Source organism: Ascaphus truei, chromosome 3 (assembly GCF_040206685.1).
Source record: "Ascaphus truei isolate aAscTru1 chromosome 3, aAscTru1.hap1, whole genome shotgun sequence".
NCBI lineage: Eukaryota > Metazoa > Chordata > Amphibia > Anura > Ascaphidae > Ascaphus > Ascaphus truei.
The window spans coordinates 25,991,155-26,013,348 of record NC_134485.1 but is presented as its reverse complement, the minus strand read 5'-3'; the positions used below and the strand labels follow the sequence as shown (position 1 = coordinate 26,013,348).

The following is a 22,194-nucleotide window of genomic DNA, read 5'->3' as shown; positions in this document are numbered from 1 at the left end:
AGTGTAGCATTTTTTTTACCAGGTCCTAACTTGTTCAAAAAAGTATATTCACATTCTACTAAATTCCCTGGTGTTTTATTATGATTCTTTGCAATGTTAGATCATTCATTTCCCAGCGACTGATCACTTTACATGGCACAGAATTTTAGCCACAGGGACAGGAAGGAGGTAATTCTTCATCCTCTCAAAATGTGATTAGATCTTTAAACCGCTTTATTGCCCGAGGGACCTGCAAATTAGTGAAGAGATTATCTATAAACCCTAAAACGTTTTGTCTTTTTTTCTTTCGGTTTCCACCAAAGAATATTGGTGTCATGCCAAAAGGAATCCACGTTTCCGAGAGGCGCCCCTGACAGAAATATGAAGTGGTTGTCTATTAGTGTAGAAGACAGGACACTGGTTTTGAAAAGTGAGTCAGCACGGACCCCTGATGACTTCCATGGAAATGCATTTCTAATTTCAATTAGGGTTAGGGTCTGAGGCTTAACAGCAGCCAGGGAAATGGGGACCCTAGGTGGGCCAAATGGGTCTTATCTTCCGCCAAGTTCATTATTTCAAAGTCATTTGATCACAGGTCAACATTTTAACATATAAGACAGGGAGTTGGAGATCAGGAAGGGAGAACTAGAGACTGAATTTTAAACAGACCAATGCCCATATTTACTAAGGAGCGCTAAGTCTTAAGGCCGAAGGTCCATGTATATGCTTAGCAATGTTTATTTACTTAATTGTCTTTTTCAGATCAACCACCCATACTAGAGGCCTGACCTAACCTGGAATAAGTGTGTAAAGTGTTCTAGTACTAAGGCTACCATCTACTGCATGACCGGCTAACTCCAGTCATCAATGGCCACCAACAGGTCAGCTTTTAAGGATGTCCAATTAACACCTTATTTCTCTGTATAAATAGTATTGCTTTTCATTAATAAAGCTGAGACGAGGAATCAGAATTACCCTGTGTTTTGTCTGTTTCTTCGTGTCCCGGGTACTCGTACGTCATCAGATCAAGATCCCACAGCCCAGGGCGTGGTTTGAAGTCTCCCCGGGGTAGAGCCGCACTGTTTCCAGTCACGGCCGGCTGACCTGAGTTTCCCGGCCCGTATTGAGTTTAAGAACCTTACAGGTACCCGGGACAACCTGAGGTCCCCGGCCCATTTTAACTGGCAAGAACCTTACACCCTGCTTCAGCACAGATGGCTCAGTCATTGACTGAGCCACTGATTGAGCCACCTCTGCTGAAGCAGGGATGTCCTTTAAACATAACCTGTTGGTGGCCATTGATGACTGGAGTTAGCCACCCCTGATCTATTGTATCGAGCATAACCTCAAACAACGGCGAGGGCAATAAGTGAAACAAAAAATACACACAACGCTTTCTGGAAAATACAGATCACCGAACCATTCAGATTTTGTTTTTTCATCTGAGAAAAAGTTTCCTACTCCCGCCAGCCTGAATGTGGTGTGCGTCCAAAGGCGATAGAACAGGACTTGCACTCTCTCGACACAAGTTAATCTGTTGATGATCTGGGAAAGTGGAGGCGTTTAATGCTTCAAACTTTCATTCATACTGTAGCTGCATGTGTCAGACAAAAAGTCCCTTTTGTGCCGCTAACAGCAGACAGCAATATAATGTACTGTGTGATAAGGATTTCAGACTCAGAATAGTTGCATGAAAGGCAGATAGATAATGTCTGTTAGAATTAATAAACACTGTTGTCCTTCACTCAGTGGCTCGCCATCCTCCGGGCTCCCTAACCAGACCATGTTTTGAGGATAACAAGCCAGCATTTCATGTTAACCAAGTGCATTCATATGTCTTTCCTAATGTGTTGGTCATACTGGTGTAGCTGGGGCTCCATGAAGATTTAGATTAGTATCACTGCATTAAATACGTTATTGCCAGACTGCAACTCACGGCTCTGTAATGTACAGCAGGTTTCTCTGATAATAGTTAAATATGCTATGGCACTTATGCTACCAAACAAGAGAAAAGTTCTCCCCAGCGCAGGGATGGCGGTGACACGGGTTATTGAATAAGGTGTCACCGTGCCCAAAATAAATGTACTTAGGTAAGATTAGCATTTAGTATGTTTTAGGTCTTTAACGTTACTGAGAAACACAAGCCCATTAAGTATCATGTTGGTGATAAGAGTGAAGTGTTATGAGGTTTATAGAGAACAAAGGAATTATACCAATAATGTATCAGAGAAAACAATTATATGTGAGAATCTGGATACTATAAGAGGTATTTTTGTCTGCCCTAAACAATGTGTTATTTTGCCTACAGTAACTGCTAGATAAGATCAAGAGACACTAACTGTATCTCCGGTTAGTTCACAACCTTATAATGATCTCTCAACACAGGCCTGTAATTTGCCTTTCAGCACAGAAAAGCAAGTGCCAACTCATTCAGATAGCACGGATTCTGCTTGAAATGGTACAGGAATAAAACAACAAAAAGATTTAAAGGCATTTGGGGCAACAACAACAATTGCTTTTTAGATTATTTTTTTTCCGCAGTCTTTGACAATGATGGGTTCAGAGCGACACAAAGGCAAAAACCCCACGCGTAAGGAAAAGGATTAACTTTGCCAGTGCGGGAGACGCTGGGATGCATGATAGATCAAGGTGTTTCAGGGCAGGAGGAGCCGCCCCTGAATGGGTTAAAGGACTTGAACAGATAATATCCAACTTAATAGGATCATCAGCATGACACAGATTAAAACACCATGTCAGGCCATGGTTTGGCAGCAGCGTACAGTACAATTAACGCAAAACAAACAAGCCCCTAGGTAAGAACTGCATTCAGACAAGGTGTGGCGTCTGTCTGAAAACAAGTGAGTGCTTTTTAGTGTCGTTTTCGATGGGAAGTCTGGTCTTGCAATCTCTAAGAAAATCCATAGTGTAGTTTTCTCTGGGAAGGTTTAGTCTTGCAACATCTAATGAACAATACCCTAATTGTAGCCCAGTAGCTTGGATTTAATAAACTTTATTAAGATTTATTTGAACTGCTCTTTAAAACGAAATGTGCTTAGGCACCTGACGTGTCACCTTCTTCACCACTGCAATCCCTATGAACGGACACGGAAATCATCAACATTCCGATCCAGTTAAACTATCAGAGGTCAGAGATACAAGCTAACAATAAAATCACATCAGTGGTTTTCAACCAGAGTTCCTAGGAACCCTTGGGTTCCCCAGGCATTCCTAAAAGGTTCCCAGCAATTCTCTGGTCATTTGAAAATTGTATCAAATACAGAAGAATTTACAATGCATCTGATCACACACATGCGCTGTTAGAGAGGGTTGGGGGTTCCTCAGAATTTCACTTAGGGTTCCTTAACCCCCCAAAATTTGGAAACCACTGAACTAGTAGCAAGGATTAGGCAGAATTGCCAAATTGATGTCGGAAATAAAGGTGGTTTCAGTTCTGATTTTTTCCCCTCTTCTTTCTCAACGCATCCAGGGATTTGTAGCTTTCTATCAATAAAAGAGGACCATGGAAACTGGACCTGTTCTTACTGTTTGAACTAGTTGGTACTAGTCTTGATGGTACCAAATATCTTTGCACCCTGAAAGATGAGGATTTTGTAAGGCTGTATAATGAACCCACTTGTGATTACTACAAAGTACACCGATTTTCAGTGTTTCTAACACAGAATAGTGGCTACACATGACTGAGTAGGTGGGAAGTGTGACTACCATTCCACGTCTTCTCTCCTTGAGATCCATACCTGACAGACGGCTGGAGAGCTCTGCATTGAGGGATGTCATCCCGCTGGCCCGTCCTGGTGAGATGGGTGTGGCAGGGTGCACTGATGGAGTCGCAATGGATCCCAAGTATGGATAAGGCTGATCATATGACCAAGAAGGTGATGTCTGAACTTGTCTTGAGTCTACAATAAAACAAAAACAAATGACTGGTTAGAAAATGGAACATCAAACGTGACTCGGGTACAATCAGTTGTACTGTGCTTAAATGGAAGAACATAGTCCTTTCAAACAAGGAAGGCGATCTCTTCACTTCGGCATCATGCTTGTGGCATATTTGTATATTTGTAATATATAAAATCAGACAACAGCTTAAAAAAGACCACTTTTTACAAAGCGAAAGTTTAGTTTCCTAAATGGGGCTCAGTTCGACCCTTTACCATAACACTCCAACCAGTGAATGCAAAGCACAGGTGTTGTACAGACCAACACTTCTGTAGCTTTGTGACAATACCAATGTTACCGGATTACTTCCCAATGAACTGCCAGTTTGAGAGAGAGAAATAGAAATGTAAAGTCACAGGGAGAGGAGTAGAGAAGATGCCCACGTTAGCTAGTCATTTTAAGATATGTGTTTGGATGGAAATATGCAGTATGTATCATTCTCTTTCGGTTTAACCCCCAAAGTGAGTTGTTCCCCTTTAATCTCCTACAGTATGTCAAATTTGGAGATGACAGTGAGCGAGATCTAAATGGAAACATATTTTGTTCTGCTTACTCAGCCCTAGAATTGTTCAAATTCCGTTAACGTCATACTGTTCCTCCTAGTAATTGCATTAAGAAACTACTCAGGAGTATTGTATTTTGATTCCAGGTTGATTTGTTTCAAGGGTTATTACCAATGTTAATGCTCTGCCACAAGGTGGCACTAGAGGACTTTAAAAATATCCCGTTTCCTGCAGGAAGGACCTACCTGAAGGTGTTAAGCATACGAGTCATTGCGTAACAGAAACACCATGCCTGTGCAGAGGGGATTTTCACACACACAATACTATGCAGTGACATTCTCAGCAAGCGGTGAATAGCAACATTGACCTTTGGACACAATTCTAAATGCCATTACTCACACACAGTACAAATCCCAGAATCATTACACACAATGATTTGAAAATCCCTGCTGCTTAAAAGTTCTGCCCATTCTACAATGACTCAAAGATTTGTTTTCCCCCGGGGTAAAGAAAGCCACCCCCCTCTGCTCCAGTCCAACGTACAACAATATAGCAGGTCTGAAAACAAGAAAAGTCCCTTTTTAATGGCACCAATGGCACCAATGATACGTAAAACAATTTACAGATGAAATGTTTGTATTTAAGGCCAGGTCCATGGTGCCTTCGCCCCTTCCGGAGGCGTGCGCGGCCGTGATGTCACATTGCGGATAATGAAGCGGGTGCGTTTTTTGGCCATGGTAGACGCGCCGTCGGTGGGCGTGTCTAGGGGCGTGCCAGTGACGTCACGGAGCTGGTTCGCCCTTATTGGGCGAACCGCTCACTTGACCTGTCTGTCGCGCCGAGAAATCAGTTTCCACGCCGCCCCTCCTGCTTCCGCGTGCACGAGCCCGCACGCCGTATGGGCGCGATCACTGCTTTAAGGCAGTCTGATCGCGCCACGTGCGGAAGCCTCTGCGCGGTCTGCGGCAGCATGGCCCCAGCCTAAAGCTACTTTGGCACTGACTGTGTAGAAGAAGAGCACAGAAGAGAGTGGGGCGAGTTTGCTGTGCCATGTCTCTCACCCTTTTACTAGTACAGGGGTTCTCAATTCCAGTCCGCAAGACCCCAGGTTTGCGCACCCCTGCTTTAGCATATTATTTTTATGTCAAGAAGCTCTAAACATGAGCAGATGCTTAGAGCAGGGGACCCTCAACTCCGGTCCTCAATCCCCCTCCCAACCCCCAACAGGTCAGGTTTTCAGGATGTCCCAGCTTCAGCACAGGTGGCTCAATCAGAGGACCATTCGAAGACTATGCTGAAGCAGGGACTGATTGAGCCACATGTGCTGAAGCAGGGATATCCTATAAACCTGACCTGTGGGGGGAGGGGGGCGAGAGGGGCTTGAGGACTGTAGTTGAACACCCCTGACTTAGTGCAATCAATCAATCAGGTTTATGCGCCACACTAGGCATGTTTAGTAACGTGATTCTTTTAAGTTTGTGTGTGAAGAATCTCTTGAAATCCATGCGTTTCAGCACTTAAGCTTCCCCCTGCAGAGGCTCCATATAATGATAGTTACGGTCAGTTTCTCAGATTTTGGGGGTTTGCAGCATAATAAAGATGTAGATCGAGGCTTCACAATGTGGGCACAGCACTGCACAATGTGGGCACAGCACTGTACAATGTGGGCACCGCACTGCACAATGTGGGCACAGCACTGCACAATGTGGGCACAGCACTGCACAATGTGGGCATAGCACTGCACAATGTGGGCACAGCACTTCACAATGTGGGCACAGCACTGCACAATGTGGGCACAGCACTGCACAATGTGGGCACAGCACTGCACAATGTGGGCACAGCAATGCACAATATGGGCACAGCAATGCACAATATGGGCACAGTACTGCACAATGTGGGCACAGCAATGCACAATATGGGCACAGTACTGCACAATGTGGGCACAGCACTGCACAACGTGGGCACAGCAATGCACAATATGGGCACAATACTGCCCAATGTGGGCACAGCACTGCACAATGTGGGCACAGCACTGCACAATGTGGGCACAGCACTGCACAACGTGGGCACAGCACTGCCCAATGTGGGCACAGTACTGCCCAATGTGGGCACAGTACTGCCCAATGTGGGCACAGCACTGTCCAATGTGGACACAGCACTGCACAATGTGGGCACAGCACTGCACAATGTGGGCACAGCACTGCACAATGTGGGCACAATTCTGCACAATGTGGGCACAATTCTGCACAATGTGGGCACAGTACTGCACAATGTGGGCACAGTACTGCACAATGTGGGCACAGTACTGCACAATGTGGGCACAGTACTGCACAATGTGGGCACAGTACTGCACAATGTGGGCACAGTACTGCACAATGTGGGCACAGTACTGCACAATGTGGGCACAGTACTGCACAATGTGGGCACAGTACTGCACAATGTGGGCAGTACTGCCCCAGCAGGGTTGTATAGTATATAATCTGCTGGCATGAAATAGAAACCATCTCTCCCACTGAGTAAGCAGACTCCTTCTGCACGGGCGTCACAGCCTCTCGTCAAAATATAACTGTGCTACAAAACCGCCTGCCACACTCGCTACTCACAATAGTGTGATTACTTACACTGTTCTTTGTCTCCCAATAGGCGACTTGAGAAAAGATGTCTGTAGCAAGACCTATCCTGGTAACACCACACCCCGCTGCAAAGAATTCAATCAGAAGCAACAACCTGCAAGGATACCTGACCTGGCACAGCCCGGACATGCAAAGTCCTTCCCAGAATGCATCCCTCCTATGAATCCATTTCCCAACCTCAATTTACTCTGTGCATTCAGATCACAAATATACAACTTTCTACGTCTCCTGGTTTTATTTTTGTTAGATAGGGTTGTACATAGTTGAATTTGTGGCACATTACCCCAAAGATCTTACAATCTACTTTATCATTCTAGTTGTAATTTGAATTATTTTGATACCTGTAGGACGTGACCGCGTGACTGCTCCTTGTCACCCGGCCCAACTGCGCCACATAAAACGCTCATATTTTGAAGAAAAACCCTACAAACAACCAATAACAATGCTGCCAAATAACCAGCGGTGGGTGTGGACATGCCAACGAGCACACAACATGCATCACCCCCATTTAGCTTCCAACCCCTTTTTCTTTTCTTTTACCAAGGATTTCCAGGAAACCGCAGCTTGCATCATTAAACATCGTGTACGGTACAGCCGCGTCAGGGGTTAAGTGCCGCGGCACCCGAGTAATGGACAGCTGTGCTATGCTCACATACTTGGTAGCATCAACATGGTTGCTGACTCTGGATTGTGTGGCTGGGATCAAGTCAGACATAATAGGGTTATCGCAGGTGAAAAAGTGTCAGAAAACACTTCGGAGCTCACTCATTTTCCTCTCAAACTTCCCCAAGTCTGCATCATTTCTCACGCTACACTGAGGGTAGCCAACTCCAGTCCTCAGGAGCCACCAACAGGTCAGGTTTTCAGGATATTGAGCCACTGAGTGAGTCACCTGTGTTGAAGCAGGGACTGATTGAGCCACATGTGCTGAAGCAGGGGCCGATTGAGCCACAGGTGCTGAAGCGGGGGCTGATTGAGCAACACGTGCTCAAGCAGGGATATCCTGAAAACCTTACCTGTTGGTAGCTCTTGAGGACTGGAGTTGGCCGCCCTGCGCACTAGACAATACTACCCGTCATGTAATGTACATACGCACATTGTTCTAACCATGACACCTAGAATGACAACTGCGTGTCCATAACTCCTGTTAATAACTGAACGCCAAATTCCGCATCTTTCCTCGTGCTCATTTTCATTAGAAAAGTGATCACGTGGCTTCTAGCAACTGCCGTGAACTAACATTAGTCAGCCTGCCTGGTGGAGGCGGAACCGTTCTATCGACGTTTGGTGCCTGACTAAGAATACTGTTACCAGAGCTTTGTCATAAGCACGTGAATGCCACACACACAAGCAGGCAACAGTAGCTGGCACAGGGGGCATTTCCTGTAATAGCTCTGCCTATTATGGCAATTAGTGCTAGACTAAAAAAATGTTACACTCCCCGAAAACATAGAACAATAACTAAAATGTCAAGAATGTCTGCCAGAAATGTTGATTTTGTGTCTACAGTACCTGCCTATGCTCGTCCCTATCACATAGTAATAATTGTTGGCAGGGACTAAACATTTACCATAGTTATTGCATCTGCGTTATATACAGTATATATATTATATATATATATATATATATATATATATATATATATATATATGTTTTAAAAACAAAACGTTTTGGATGGTAGAGTGGTTAGTGAGTAGTTATCCTCAGCATCGCTTTACATTGCGTCCCTAGTGTGGGTTTGGCAAGCATGAGCCACATCATAGGCAGAAGGAGTGGCTCAGTGAGTAAAGACAGTGCCTCTGTAAACAACGACAGGAGAACCTGGTTCAATTCCCGGTGTCAGCTCCTTGCGACCTTGGGCAGTCACCTTATCTCCCTTTGCCTCCGGCACCAAAAACAGAGATTGTAAGCTTCTCTCCTGTGGCCTGTGTCTGTAATATTCCTGTGTCCTGCATACTGCGTACTATAGTGTAATTGTGATGCGCATTAAGTCCCTTTGGGGTAAAAGTGCTGTCTGCACTGCTCTCAAATACATGAATGTATCACGCTTTTTCATTTTACCACGAGCAGCCCAATGTGAGCCACTATTAAGCATAAGACCTGGAACCATTCTACTAACATCACCTGGGCAACTTGTTACTGGGAACTCTCGCACGTGAGGGCGGCCATCTTCAAAGTTTCCATTTAAAAAAAAAAAATACAAAATTAGATTACACCTCTTAAAGAAAATATAAATAAAATGTCAAGAAAAAAAAAATTTGTTCCATAAATGAAAAAAATAATAATTAAGTGTATGCTTCATAAAATATCCTTTATGGCGTATGAGGAGCAGATGCGTGGGTATGTTTTTCCATCTTTAACTGTATGTCCTTTTAGTTGCCGACCCACCTGCCAGCTAAAGGGTTGTTCTTTGTTGTGTGGAAGGCCCGCCATTGTCTCTACACTACTGCCCGCTCCGCCTCCCTCTGGGAGATGTTTGTAAACTAGTTAGAATTGCAATAGCTTAATCACACACGGTTGGCAAGACGTGTCCCTGCCATTACGAGAGAGAGAGAGGCCCTTTGAAGATAACAGCCATTTACACTTTTCATGATCTCATCCCCAGTGCTGAGAAGAAAGGCCGTGTAAACTGATAAAATGGAACACGTCCAGGGGCCTTGAAAAACACCGGCAGGATGTAACTCCGCTTCAGCAGAGGAGAATTCTGCCTGCGATGTTTTACATTTCAACATAGAAGATGAGGGAGAAGAGAAAAAAAAAAAGTACTTCTGGTAAGCAGGAGACCTCTGATGATCTAAAGATGTGCTGGTTCATCTGACTGACTTAGAGAAAATAAGTGACATATCAAATACAACCTTCATACTTCAACAGATGAGGTCACCTTGGGAGAAAAATGATACCACGCAGAGCGGGATGAAACCGCCCTCCGGGGCACAGCTTTGATTTACAAGGTGAACTAAGGTCTTCTTCATGTGAATAAAGAAAAGATACATTGTTTTAACTGACTTTGAATGTGGTGTTGATATATGTTATAAGTTGCAGTATAACTTCTTGAAAGCAGAGTAACCTGTCACTTAACACCTCTTGCGGATGGAGGGGGCCAGGATTATACAGCGTGAAACACATGGATTTCTTCTCTAATGTACATTTGATCACCTGACTAGCTAGGTGTCTATTGCAGGTATACATACTTAGGACCATGGCACAAGATATTCTCATCCTGATTCCTCTGTGTATAACAGGATCAAAGATGCAGAATTCTAAATTCCATGGCTCACTGTGCTCTCTGCCACCATCTTATATCAACTCGGCTCTACTATAATTAAGAAGCTTTCTGTTGTGTATAAAACAAGAAACAAAGAAGTCCAGAGCAACATCCAATGTGACAAAAATACACAGTGAAATACCTATATATCTCTTGAAAAAAGGGTAATTTAGTTAACCCTTTGGCCAAAGCGTATAAGCCTGCGAGCCCCTTTCAAGGCATGACCATAATATCGCAGGTCCTAACACTAACTGGTTAAAATTCTTATTTACCTCTATAATTAGAGGAAGGAGGGTCCTGGCATTGAACCTGTCGCAACCAGCTGCATGAAAAGAAAACCTGCTTACCTGGACACTGTTGTGTAGTCAGGTTATCAAGGGACATGCCTACTTTTCATTGTGCCATGCAGTGTAAACATTTCAGGAGCTTCTACAGTATGTCAGTTCCTTCAACAGGTTTATCTACTTGGCCTCAAAGTGGCCAAGTACTGTAGGTGTCGCTTGCAATCTTGCTCCTTGGAATTTGTGTATTCAGGACCAAGGAAAGGAGAGATGCAAGTGCTAAACGGACATGTTTTTGCGCAATTTTCCTGTAGCTAACTTTCCTACGGCGCACTTCCAGCAAATGTACAATCTCTGTGTTAGACACAAGTCTGCTGTATACCAGGTGCTTTACCCAACGACACAATATTGCACTGTTCCCCAGCCCTTGATTAATGCGCCCCGTGTTAGGAAGTGACCCGGTGATCCAAACTGCAAACTATGGAAAGAAACCCTCATGCAAAAATCTCATTAAGTGACATAGGAGTTTGATTCCCAACAGACTGGCCCTGCAGTATGTAGAAGGTAATGTTTTGGTAGTCCGCGGCTCTGCGCCATGTTGCTACCCAAGTTGCATGTGACCCTTTTAGAGGTCATTTCTACATCACGATAATAACAGCACAAACGCATAAATGCTGGATACATGTAAAACTGTCCTCAGATACCATCTTGTTTTTTGTAAGTAATCAGTTGCCATAAATACACGTAGTTCCCTTTTTCTGGGTTACAAAAGACGTTCTGTTACAGTTCTTTGTTCTTGTTTCTGTTTCCGGCTGTCGTGCTAAAGGGTCCAGCGGTTTTTTTCTTATTATTTTTAACCCCATTTTGGGACTGCTCATATCCCCTTTTTAAGAGGTGTGTGGGGAATCCCAGAAAAATTACACCGTGGGGGCAAAGACAAACTTGCCAGAACAAGCAGTCTACAAGTGCAGAGCAAAGTACAGGGTGCTAATGAATGCAATGCATAACCCCTTCACTGCCAGAGCGGGCCAACATCACAATGTGTCACCTTTTGCCTGAAATCCATTTACATGGAACCCATATAAGTAAATGGTGTGCTGTTCACACCGCCTTTAAGCACAGCCTTGAAAATTGCAAAGCCAGTACAACCAACCTCACACTGATGAGACCCATTAAGGTTAAAACATATCTGTGAGTGGTTTGACTGACTTGGCATCTATTCCCATGCTGTGCCTAAAAGCTGTGTGTACAGCATAGCATTTGCTTATATGGGTTCCATATAAATGGATTTCAGGCAAAAGGTGACACAGTGTGTGCTCATTTGCAAGTCATTTACCAGAATCCCTTGCTGCAATGGAAGCACTGTATGCTAGGTGATAATAGTTGAAAGGGAGGGTTGCAGACCTGTCTAAGACACGTGAATGTGCTCACAAGTGATATTATATATATATATATATATATATATATATAGATACACACACACACACACACACACACACACACACTTTGAGTTTGTATCAGCAGTGTCAAATTTATAAAACAAAAAAACAAAAACAAGAAACGTGCACTTCTTGTTTTCTTTGTTTTTTTAGAAATCTTCCTGGATGTGGTTCATCCTTTGGAGATGCCGCTCTTGACTCCGGATTGCATTATAAGACTCTTTTCGCTGTGTTCTAATACCTAATCGGCTCTATACATGTATATAGTATATATACAGTACACTTAAATTCCTTGTTGTGGACTTATTGGTGCTCACACATATTATATTGTTTATCACTTTTATTATAAGTCACCTCGGTGGTTTTTTGATTTTTTATGTTTATTCACTGAGATTGATATACTAGCACCGAGCACACTATAAGGACACTAGCTCTGGCATCTACCCGTAGCCAGCTACAGTGGTTCTATATTGGTGGACATATAATGTTTGTTTAGTTTACTGTTAGTCTGTCTACCCCCACTATATTTTATACTTATTGTAATAATAAAAGTATTTTAAGTTATTTACGTACTTTCATTTTGTCTCTAGGGGGGATTTTGTGTTCTACAACAGGCAACATTTGATAGGTGTCCCTTATCAGTCTTTACTTTATCTCCTACTGTACCTTCAAAAATTCGATAATAGGCGAGTGCACATAATTGGGTTCACTGGTCTTGCTCCATCTTCAGAAGCAACACCAAAATCTATTTGTGTGTGTATATATATATATATATATATATATATATATATATATATATATATATATACAGTGGTCGACAAATCATCAAAAAATCTACTCGCCGAACAAAAAAATCTACTCGCCACCTAGTACCAAACGTGTGCTGCTTGGGCAAATAGGCGCTCGCCACGATATTAAATCCACTCGCCCGGAGCGTGCAAATGTATAGGTTTGTCGAACACTGTATATATATATATATATATATATATATATATATATATAAAACTTTTGAAATGTACTCAAACCTATCTGAGGAATGCTACACTGATAATAGTTAAGTTTAAATCTGTTTTTAATGAATCTCAATGACAGGTCAAAGTTACAAATACTTAACAAAAAATAATCTACCTTAGGATCCAATACAGGAATATGTGTTTCAAATTATCAAGATTTAGGTGGCAGTTATATCTTCTGCTTTAATGCATATTTGAAAAGAAGACGGAATAACACTAATATGTATAAGGAATACATCTTTTAGACGTTAGCATTGACTTCATCTTATTTTCTTAATCCTCATGTGAAAAAAAAAAGGCGCATAGGCTGCCTTAACTCGAGATGTTCCTAACAAGACCTTCATTGTCTCAGACAGGTGTGAGATTGGAATGGATTCCAAGCCAAGAGACCCAGTATCAGAGCCAGCTCTGTGAGCTGAAAACATGCACCAACCATCCAGTAATACCACTGCAGCCAGCCAGAGACTCAACAATTTAAGGCTTAACACACACACACAACATAAATCAGACGAGGATGTACCAGCCAACCGTCAGCTTCTTGGGCAGAAGCCTGCAGACTGTCTGTGCACATCAGACCATGCCTGTTTGGGTTATTGGAAACCCTCTTTTAGTCTGGGTGGAGCAGCTATCTGAGGCATATTTATGTTTGCCTTATCTTGTCCAGGCAACCCAGTTTTTACTCTATTCACCAAAGCCCCCAAATTCAGAACATTTATCACGAATTAAATCCGAGAAGTAACATTTTAGTCTTAAAAACAAAACATTTGGCGCTGAATGTCCCCCCTCCCCCTCTTCCTGTTCTTATTTTCTATAGTGTTGTTGAGCAGTAAAGGGAAACACAATGGGAGCTCGCTGACTTCATGCTGACACATGGTGCACAACTGGAAATTGTCATGTCATTCCCATAGGTGACAGAGTATGGCAAAGGCTGTGATAATCCATTCAAAACTACTGGCCATTGGCCTCTGTGCTGCAGTGCAGCATGGTACACTGGCTGCTATATCAAGTCCTAGCAGCGCATACTTTGTATTATATAATATCTTTTCATAAAGGTCTATGGTATTTCCAAGTAACTTTAACACAACACGGTTACAAAAACAATTAGTGACAGAAAATACTCCTCTGTACTACGTAGTGTAAAGAAAGACACTCATTGTTGCATTTGTATGTTTTGCAGGTGGCTACTCAAAAAATACGGGACACAACGGTGAAAAATGTGGCGCGCTTGAAAAGCCGGTGGGGGGGGGTATGTTATTAATAAATTCTCCGACCGTTATGTCGTTTTTTCTAAATTTCACTCCACGTTTGCACCATTTCATATTCTATTTCGTAAAAAAAATTCTGGGGAGGGGTTTGGGGATTGAGCCTCACAGCACTTTTTTACAAAATAGAATATGAAATGGAGCAAATTGGTGCATACGTGGAGTGAAATTTAGAAAAAACGACATAACGGTCAGATCATTTATAAATAACATACCTGCAGTCATACATGGCGAGCTATACTGATCTTAATGCTTCTCTCCCACTACTTCCAAGATTGTTGCAACCCCCCTCATCCTCTCTCACCACCACCCCCTCCTCCTTCCTCACCATAACCCCCCTACTCCTCCTCCTTCCTCACCTTCACCCCCCTCCTCGTCCTCCTTCCTCACCTTCACCCCCCTCCTCCTCCTTCATCACCTTTACCCCCCCTCCTCCTCCTCCTTCCTCACCTGCACCCCCTCCTTCTCCTAATCCTTCCTCACCTTCATCCCCCTCCTCATCCTCACCTTCACCCTCCTCCCACACCTTCACCCCCCTCATCTTCACCCCCCTACCTCACCTTCACCCCCTCCCTCACCTTCACCCCCCTCGCTCACCTTCACCCCCCCTCCCTCATCTTCAACCCCCTCCCTCACCTTCACCACCCCTCCTCCTTCCTCTCTACCACCCCCTCCTTCCTCTCCACCACCCCCTCCTCATCCTCCTTCCTCACCACCTCCTCATCCTGATCCTCCTTCCCTACCACCTCCTCATCCTCTCCCCCTCCTGGTATCTTAGCTGTGGTGGCAGGGACAGAGAGGAACTCTTCTCTCCTCTCCCACATGCAAAGCTGGGAGGAAACTACATTTCCCAGCATGCAAATGGGGGAGCTGTGCATGACGTTGAGCCCTCCCATTGGTTATTCTTCTCCTTGGCTGGGAGGGGGAGGATGATGCCTGTTTCCCTGGTTACCAGACGCTGCAGCCTGCTTCCGAATCGGAGGTAACAGCGGGGACGCTGCACCCGGCTACACCCTTCCCACTCCCGCTGCCCGCATATCCAGAGAGGGAAAATACCAGACACATACATGTCCGGTATTACCTCTCATTTTTTACTGGACAGATCGCCAAAATACCGGACACCTGGCAACCCTACATGTACTCAGCGCTGTACAAAAAGTTTCACCCCCCTGGCACATATATAATGGTGAACATGGTGGTAACATGCTGTTTCATACGTTGGAACTTGGTTCTTGATTCTTTATTGTAGAAACAGGTAGTGGGCCCCTGGTAAGATGAAGGATGGAACAGCTGTCTTTGAGGACATACTTGAAAACGAGAGGTAACTCTCAATGTATTACTTCCTGGTAAAACATTTTTATAAATAAATAAATAAATTGAGTGGGTTTTCTGTTCTGCGCTTCCTTTACCATACAAGGTGTTTAATACGGCAGACAAAAGCTATATGAAACATCCATGTTTAAAATGGAAAGGAGGCTAAAGAGTGGCAGTCAATGTACTCATTTGCATGTCATTATCCCGAAACCTCGCCTTAACCCCTGTACGACCTCTGACAGTTGGTGAAGCCGGTTTTGGTGACCTGTAAAAGTCTTTTGTTGTGGTGCCGAGTAGTTTTAAGAGATGTTGCACCTATTTCACTGTATTTACGACTTGGATGTCTATAGAGCTCTTACACAGTCCTAACAAAGCATCACCATGTCCAAACTCGTATGGGTGTTAAATATATCTTCTTTCTGGCAATGTAAAAATGGGCAGAACGCAGGTTCACAATACAGAATGTATCTGTGACGATGGCTTCTACCCTTCAGCAGGGATGGCATTAATTGGGCCAAAGTCTCTATTCCAGGGGTGGGCAACTCCAGTCCTCAAGCGCCACCAACTGGTCAGGTTTTCAGGATATCCCTGCTTCGGCACAGATGGCTCAATCAGTGGCTCAGCCACCTGTGCTGAAGCAGGGATATCCTGAAAACCTGACCCGCTGGTGGCCCTCGTGGACTGGAGTAGCCCACCCCTGTTTTATTCATGTTCTGTTCCTACTTTAAAGGAGTTTGCGATTGGGGAGCACTAAATATGCCTTTGACATGCCCATCCACAACCACGATACATATAAAAAGAACTCTGAAACAGAAAGCCAAGTACAGTACGTGCTTCAAGACCCGCACTTTAACCTTTCCTCTGAAAAGATGTTCCAGTAACTAGTGCATGAGTAGTATCTGAATTTCAGCACTGTGACTAAGTCTCCTTTTGCCGAGTGAAAATCAACTGGCTGCTTCTGCTTCCTCTTGCTCAGGACTAGCTGCTAGCTGTTTCGTGCCAATAATAGCCAAGAGCCTGCACAGCTGTGGGTCTGTCGCCATTTTCCTGTCATACACACCTGTTTGGCCTTATGCTTTTGGCTGGATGGTTTGAGTCACAGCTGCAAAGTGAGCTTTGAAGGGTACAGCTCATGAGTGGGATCAACATGATACCCTGGCAGAATCTTGTACTATTTGCTTTAAATCATACGAAACATGAAACAAACTCCTAACACGGAACTGTGCATAAGAAATCGAAAAGCTTTAACTCCAGTCATGTTTGCTGCAGATGGCGCGTTTGAACCTCAGTTCTGGGGAAGATCTAGCTTTCTAGTTATAAATAAAGTCGCCTGTCATGTGATATACGATCAATTTGGGTATTTTGAGACTCATTATGACTGGTACAGCCTTGTACCATCGATATACAGAGACATTAAATGACATGGCGGCCTGCTATCGTGTTCAAAAGTAGAGATGGTCGAGCTGATTTGTACCAAAATTCATTTTGCATTTTTTTTTTTTGGGAACTCAAATGTTATCAATCCATTTAACGTACATTTCATAACATCACATATTTTGGGGTAACAATAATACAGCTCAACCCGGTATAACGCTGTGCTTGGACTTATAACGCTGTGCTTGGGGTACAAAGAATCAGATCGCGTTATAAGCGGATCGCATTAGAAATAATGTACAATTGTATGCATTGTACAATAAAGTATTTAAGATACGAATAATCGTGTTGTAAAGTATTCATTAATATGAAAATTGGGAGCCACGCTTGCATCGCGCTATAAGCGGATTCGCGTTGTAACGGATCGCGTTATAACGGGGTAGAGCTGTATAAGGGGTACCATAGTTTTGCACTTACATTTTTTACACAGTCCGGTCTCAAGTTTGTTAGTCAGAGCTACAATGTAAATACTTTTCGTGTCTTTTCATTTTGCATTTTTTAGCCCTGATCTTAAAAAAAAACAAAAAAAAAAATAGAATCTTACATTTCTAGTGAAATTGTCCAATTTTGCCGTAGAATCTATTTTTCAAGATTTCTAGCCCTTTTTTTTTTTTTTAAACAGCGACATTGCTTGTGTGGTATATAACAGCTTTTTTCTACACATAAATTTCACTATTTTTAGAACTTTTTAGAAAAAAAATTTTTTTTTTTCTAAAAACTTCAGTAACTTTGTAAACGTTGTTTTTTTTTAAAGGTTCTCTAAACTTCTCTAGTATGTTACCCTAGCAATGGTCTAATGGTAAGTAACAACCAAATTTTTTTTTTCGTCATAAATTATTTGTGTTATGCACAAGTTTAGTACAAATTTTCTCTGCAGAAACCTTTAGCACCCGAGACACGTGACGCACCCGGAAGTCTTCGCGACTGGTCCGCGCGGCTTTGGGGTAAGTATAAATCACACTCTCTTTAGAAATTGTGTATTCACCTTGATAAAGGACCACTAAGGTCTGAAACGCGTTGGTGTGTTTTGTAACTGATTTTTGAGCCATTATATAGCTTTATTTTGGGAACGCATACCCTGTGGTTTATTGGCTGTTTTTTACAGCATTGGAGATAGTGCTCCGTTCTTTTCCCTCTCCCTGTCTAAAAAAAAAGATTGAAAATATATCTCTTTTAGATGTGATACAAGTGAAGATACTTCTGTCTGAAAATAAGGCCTCGGCCATGTTAGTTGCTTGCTGGCGGAAGCGCGCTGAGGCGCGCTCCCGCTCAGCACTGAGCCCCTACAGCCGCAATTAGAGCGGCTTTAGTAGGGGCTCACCTGCGCTTCCGCGCGCTTGCGGAAGCGCAGGCCTTAGGGGAATTTTAAATTCCCCCGCTTGCCGGCGAGACAGGCCGGTCACGTGAGCGGTTCGCCCAATGAGGGCGAACCAGCTCCGTGACGTCACTGGCCCGCCTCCGGCCAGTGACGCGCCCGCCCCCGGCCCGCTGACAGCGCGTGCGGTAAGCAACCGCAAGGCCAGGGAAAGCACCCGCTTTCCCTGAGCCTCAGCGCGCCTCAGCGAGCAAGCAGGGAGCATGGACTCAGCCTAAGGCAGAGCTTGAAATAGCAGACGGCTAGAAAAGATATTTCTTGATAAAATGATCGTCTTTGATGTTTCTAAATTATCCATGACAGTGAATGTACGATCACCAGCATAACAGACAGCTAAATTACTAGGACATGTAGGCTAGGACTGGGCAACGCCAGTCCTCAAGGGCCACCAAAATGTCGGGTTTTCAGGATATCCCAGATTGAGCCACCTGTGCTGAAGCAGGGATATCCTGAAAACGTGACCTGTTGGTAACCCTTGAGGACAGGCGTTCGCCACCCCTGATGTAGGCGGAAGTATGTAGTATCTTATGGGCCAATTCCGAAGGTCTCCCAGCTGCAAAAGTTATGCAAAAACAGCACCAGATGTATCAAACAGTGATTCCATTGGAAAGTCAAAAAATAAACCTGGTCCTGTTTGTTTCCACCAGTTAGTAGACTTCTTGTTCAGGATGGAATGTGGAGCAAAGTAACTATTCTGTGTTAACCACTCCAGGCCAAAACCTCTACATTCAAGCTTAAAGCCTCTTCAAGTGCTCTGTGTTACTCAGGCGTCAACTATCAAATCTGTGAGAGTTGGCGGTTCTGGACTACAATGTGGTATGTTAATGGAAAGATGCTCACCAGTCACTTCCAACAGTGAGACTCCCCTGAAGTCAAGGAGACCGTTGATGCTAAAATTCTGTGAGATTGACTCCATATCAGTGGAAACCAGTCACAGTATTATTATGGAAAAGCTCAGATAGTTCCAATTGTATATCTCTTATGTGAATAGATAGTCCATACCATAGAACAGCACTGAGCCCCATAAGGAATGCCAGCCGCAGAAGATTCAAGGATTGGCGCTGAATGGCTTTGGAACCATGCAACAAAACGATCTTACAGATTCTATAGTTCATTTGTTGACAAATAACAAAACTGCCCTCACACAGCTGATCGAGTCCTCCGGAAACCCTCTGGTATCTGGGATATGGTTGCATTCTAGTTCTCAACATAGCCCGACAATGTTGCTGAGGATTAACAGAATGCTCGTCCTCTCAACTGGAGAATTTCCCGTCAGGAATTTCTGCTTGTGCATACTAGATGTTTTTAAATACATTACCAACATATACTTTGGCACTCCGTGCAGGGAAGCCACAGTGAATTGGATAAGCAGTAGTAATAACTGGAAGAATCCAAGCCCAACATGCCTCCAATTAACCTCTTAGTTGCCAGACAAATCTTTGTTTAAATGTATTAATTGAATAATTTACCACATCGAACATAGTTCATGGGAAATCAATGGAGGGTCTAGATTATTGTTCCTAGCATAGGACATTAGCAAGATGTTGTGTTAATTAGGAATTAACCTGAAATCACTGAGACACGCCACAATTGAACATCCTTTCTCCTTTTACAATTCATACCACCTAGTAGTAAAACTAGACATTATAACTCCTCCCTTGTATTTTCTACATGCTTTCCGAAATATACCCTGTTCTATATATCGGACGAAGCCAGCAAGATCTAAGAACTAAAAATAAACTTGATTAATATGCAAGCTATTTGAATAAATATCAAAAGTGAAAAAATGCGATAGAAAAGAAAGATTTCCCACTTGAAAAACAATCTCAAAGTTTAAGTGGGAACATAGAATTTGTGATGGGAAAAGTGCTCTAAAGTGACAAACCACGAAAATGCATTATAGAATATGCATACTCTAATATAAAAAATGGTGAAAGAAGGTGTTTTGAGCAGAAAAATAAATTCAGACCAATACAGCGTTGGACGATCCCGGAAGTCCCAGGAGGAGGTGACAAGCGGCATCTGGTGTGTTTATATACATGCTTGTACAGCATATACTGTACTTACCAAATGTGAGTGTAAATTTGGCTTTTAAATAGTTTTTGAAGAATAAAAATCTATATAGTACTATTTCTGTTCTTTTTCTGCCTGCGCTCCATCCCCATATAGTTATATGAATAAATATGTTAATACTTCAAAATTGTACCTATTTTCCTAAAAACAACTGGTCACAATAGATGCCAACATTTCACAAGCTAGTAAAACACTACCATGCGTTTGCAGAAACACAAACTATAGCTCAACCCCGTTATAACGTGATCCGTTACAACACTAAACTGCTTATAGCGCGATGCAAGCGTGGCTCCCAATTTTCGTATTTATGAATACTTTGCAACACGATTATTGGTGTCTTAAATACTTTATTGTACAATGCAAACAATTGTACATTATTTCGAACGCGATCCGCTTATAGCGCGATGTGATTCTTTGGACCCCAAGCACAGTGTTATAGGGGGGTTGAGCTGTATTTTCAAATTAGGGTTTTTCTGCACTGTGTCGAAATAACAATATTTTTGCACCACGGAGGATATTAGTACATGGGTGTGTGTGTGTCAACTGTGCTTTTTGGCATTCTACTCTAAAAATCAAAAGTATATTTTTGTTTCATCATAGGTTTGCCTTTAAGGATCTGAGAACTTGTTATTTGTTTGTTTTGCTGTGTAATTTGAACCTGCATCAATACATCAAGTGTTCTGCCAGGAAGAGATTATTCGGGACTATTCTATGTAAAGAAACACTCAGCATTTGAGCACAGTGCAGCAAAAGATTACGTTTTGCAGGGTTTCACAATTCATCCGTCGTAACCCTTTCAGTGCCAGGGTAGATCGCACCAAAGGACCTCTCATTTGAACAGAAACCCCCTGAAGTTTGTAGCCATACTGTTACCACGTCTGTGCCAGCCCGGCAGTTTGAAAAGTGTGTAGTCTGATTCATCGTGAACAGAAATAGAGAAGTTTGCCTTGTGCCGTTTCATTGGCCAAGGTGCGATACCAGACCTGCATCGCAGGGTAACAGAATGTTCCTGAGTGCAGTGTCATATTTTGGGATTAGAGCAGGGGTGGGCAAATCCAGTCCTAAAGGGCCACTAACAGGTCACATTGTAAGGCTATCCCTGCTTCAGCACAGGTGTCTCAATCAGTGGCTCAGTGGAAGACTGAGCCACCTATGCTGAAGCAGGGGCTGATTGAGCCACATGTGCTGAAGCAGGAATATCCAGAAAACCTAACCTGTTGGGTGGGCTTGAGGACTGTAGTTGAACACCCTGGCTTAGAGCATCAATCAATCAACCAATCAGGTTTATGCGGCCCCACTAGGTATGTTTAATAACATGAGCCACCTGTGCTGAAGCAGGGATATCCTTAAAACGTGTCCTGTTGGTGGCCCTTTAGGACTGGATTCGCCTACCCCTGGATTAGAGCATTATCATTAGAATAGTTTTGTTTCCTTAATATTCAAGGTAAAGCAACAGATTTTTGGAATTCAAGAACTGCCATCCTGTATCTTAGGCACGTTCCATAGTGCTGGGCGCGCGCTGCGCCGTGTGTGCGCGTGCGGAATTTTAGTTGGCTGACGTTAGTCAGCCTTTCTATACGAGGGCCACGCGAGCGCACAGCAGGGAGAGAGGAGCCGACAGACAGCGGCGAAGATGAGGAAAATCATCTTTTCGCCCCGCTACGGC

General features: G+C 43.4%; 1 protein-coding gene across 8 annotated transcripts in view; it reads right to left on the bottom strand.

The window, feature by feature from the left end:
* RUNX1 (RUNX family transcription factor 1) overlaps positions 1–22,194 on the bottom strand; it is a 276,130-nt gene that overhangs the window by 4,137 nt on the left and 249,799 nt on the right. For 4 of the 8 annotated variants that reach the window (XM_075593804.1, XM_075593806.1, XM_075593807.1 and 1 more), the window contains 2 exons: positions 9,197–9,241; positions 3,735–3,896 (listed from right to left, as the gene is read on the bottom strand). In XM_075593804.1, the coding sequence (XP_075449919.1) occupies positions 3,735–3,896; positions 9,197–9,241 (207 nt within the window). Of the gene's footprint in view, positions 1–3,734; positions 3,897–9,196; positions 9,242–22,194 lie in introns of those variants that run through there. The other 4 variants (XM_075593805.1, XM_075593810.1, XM_075593809.1 and 1 more) reach the window with 2 other exon arrangements.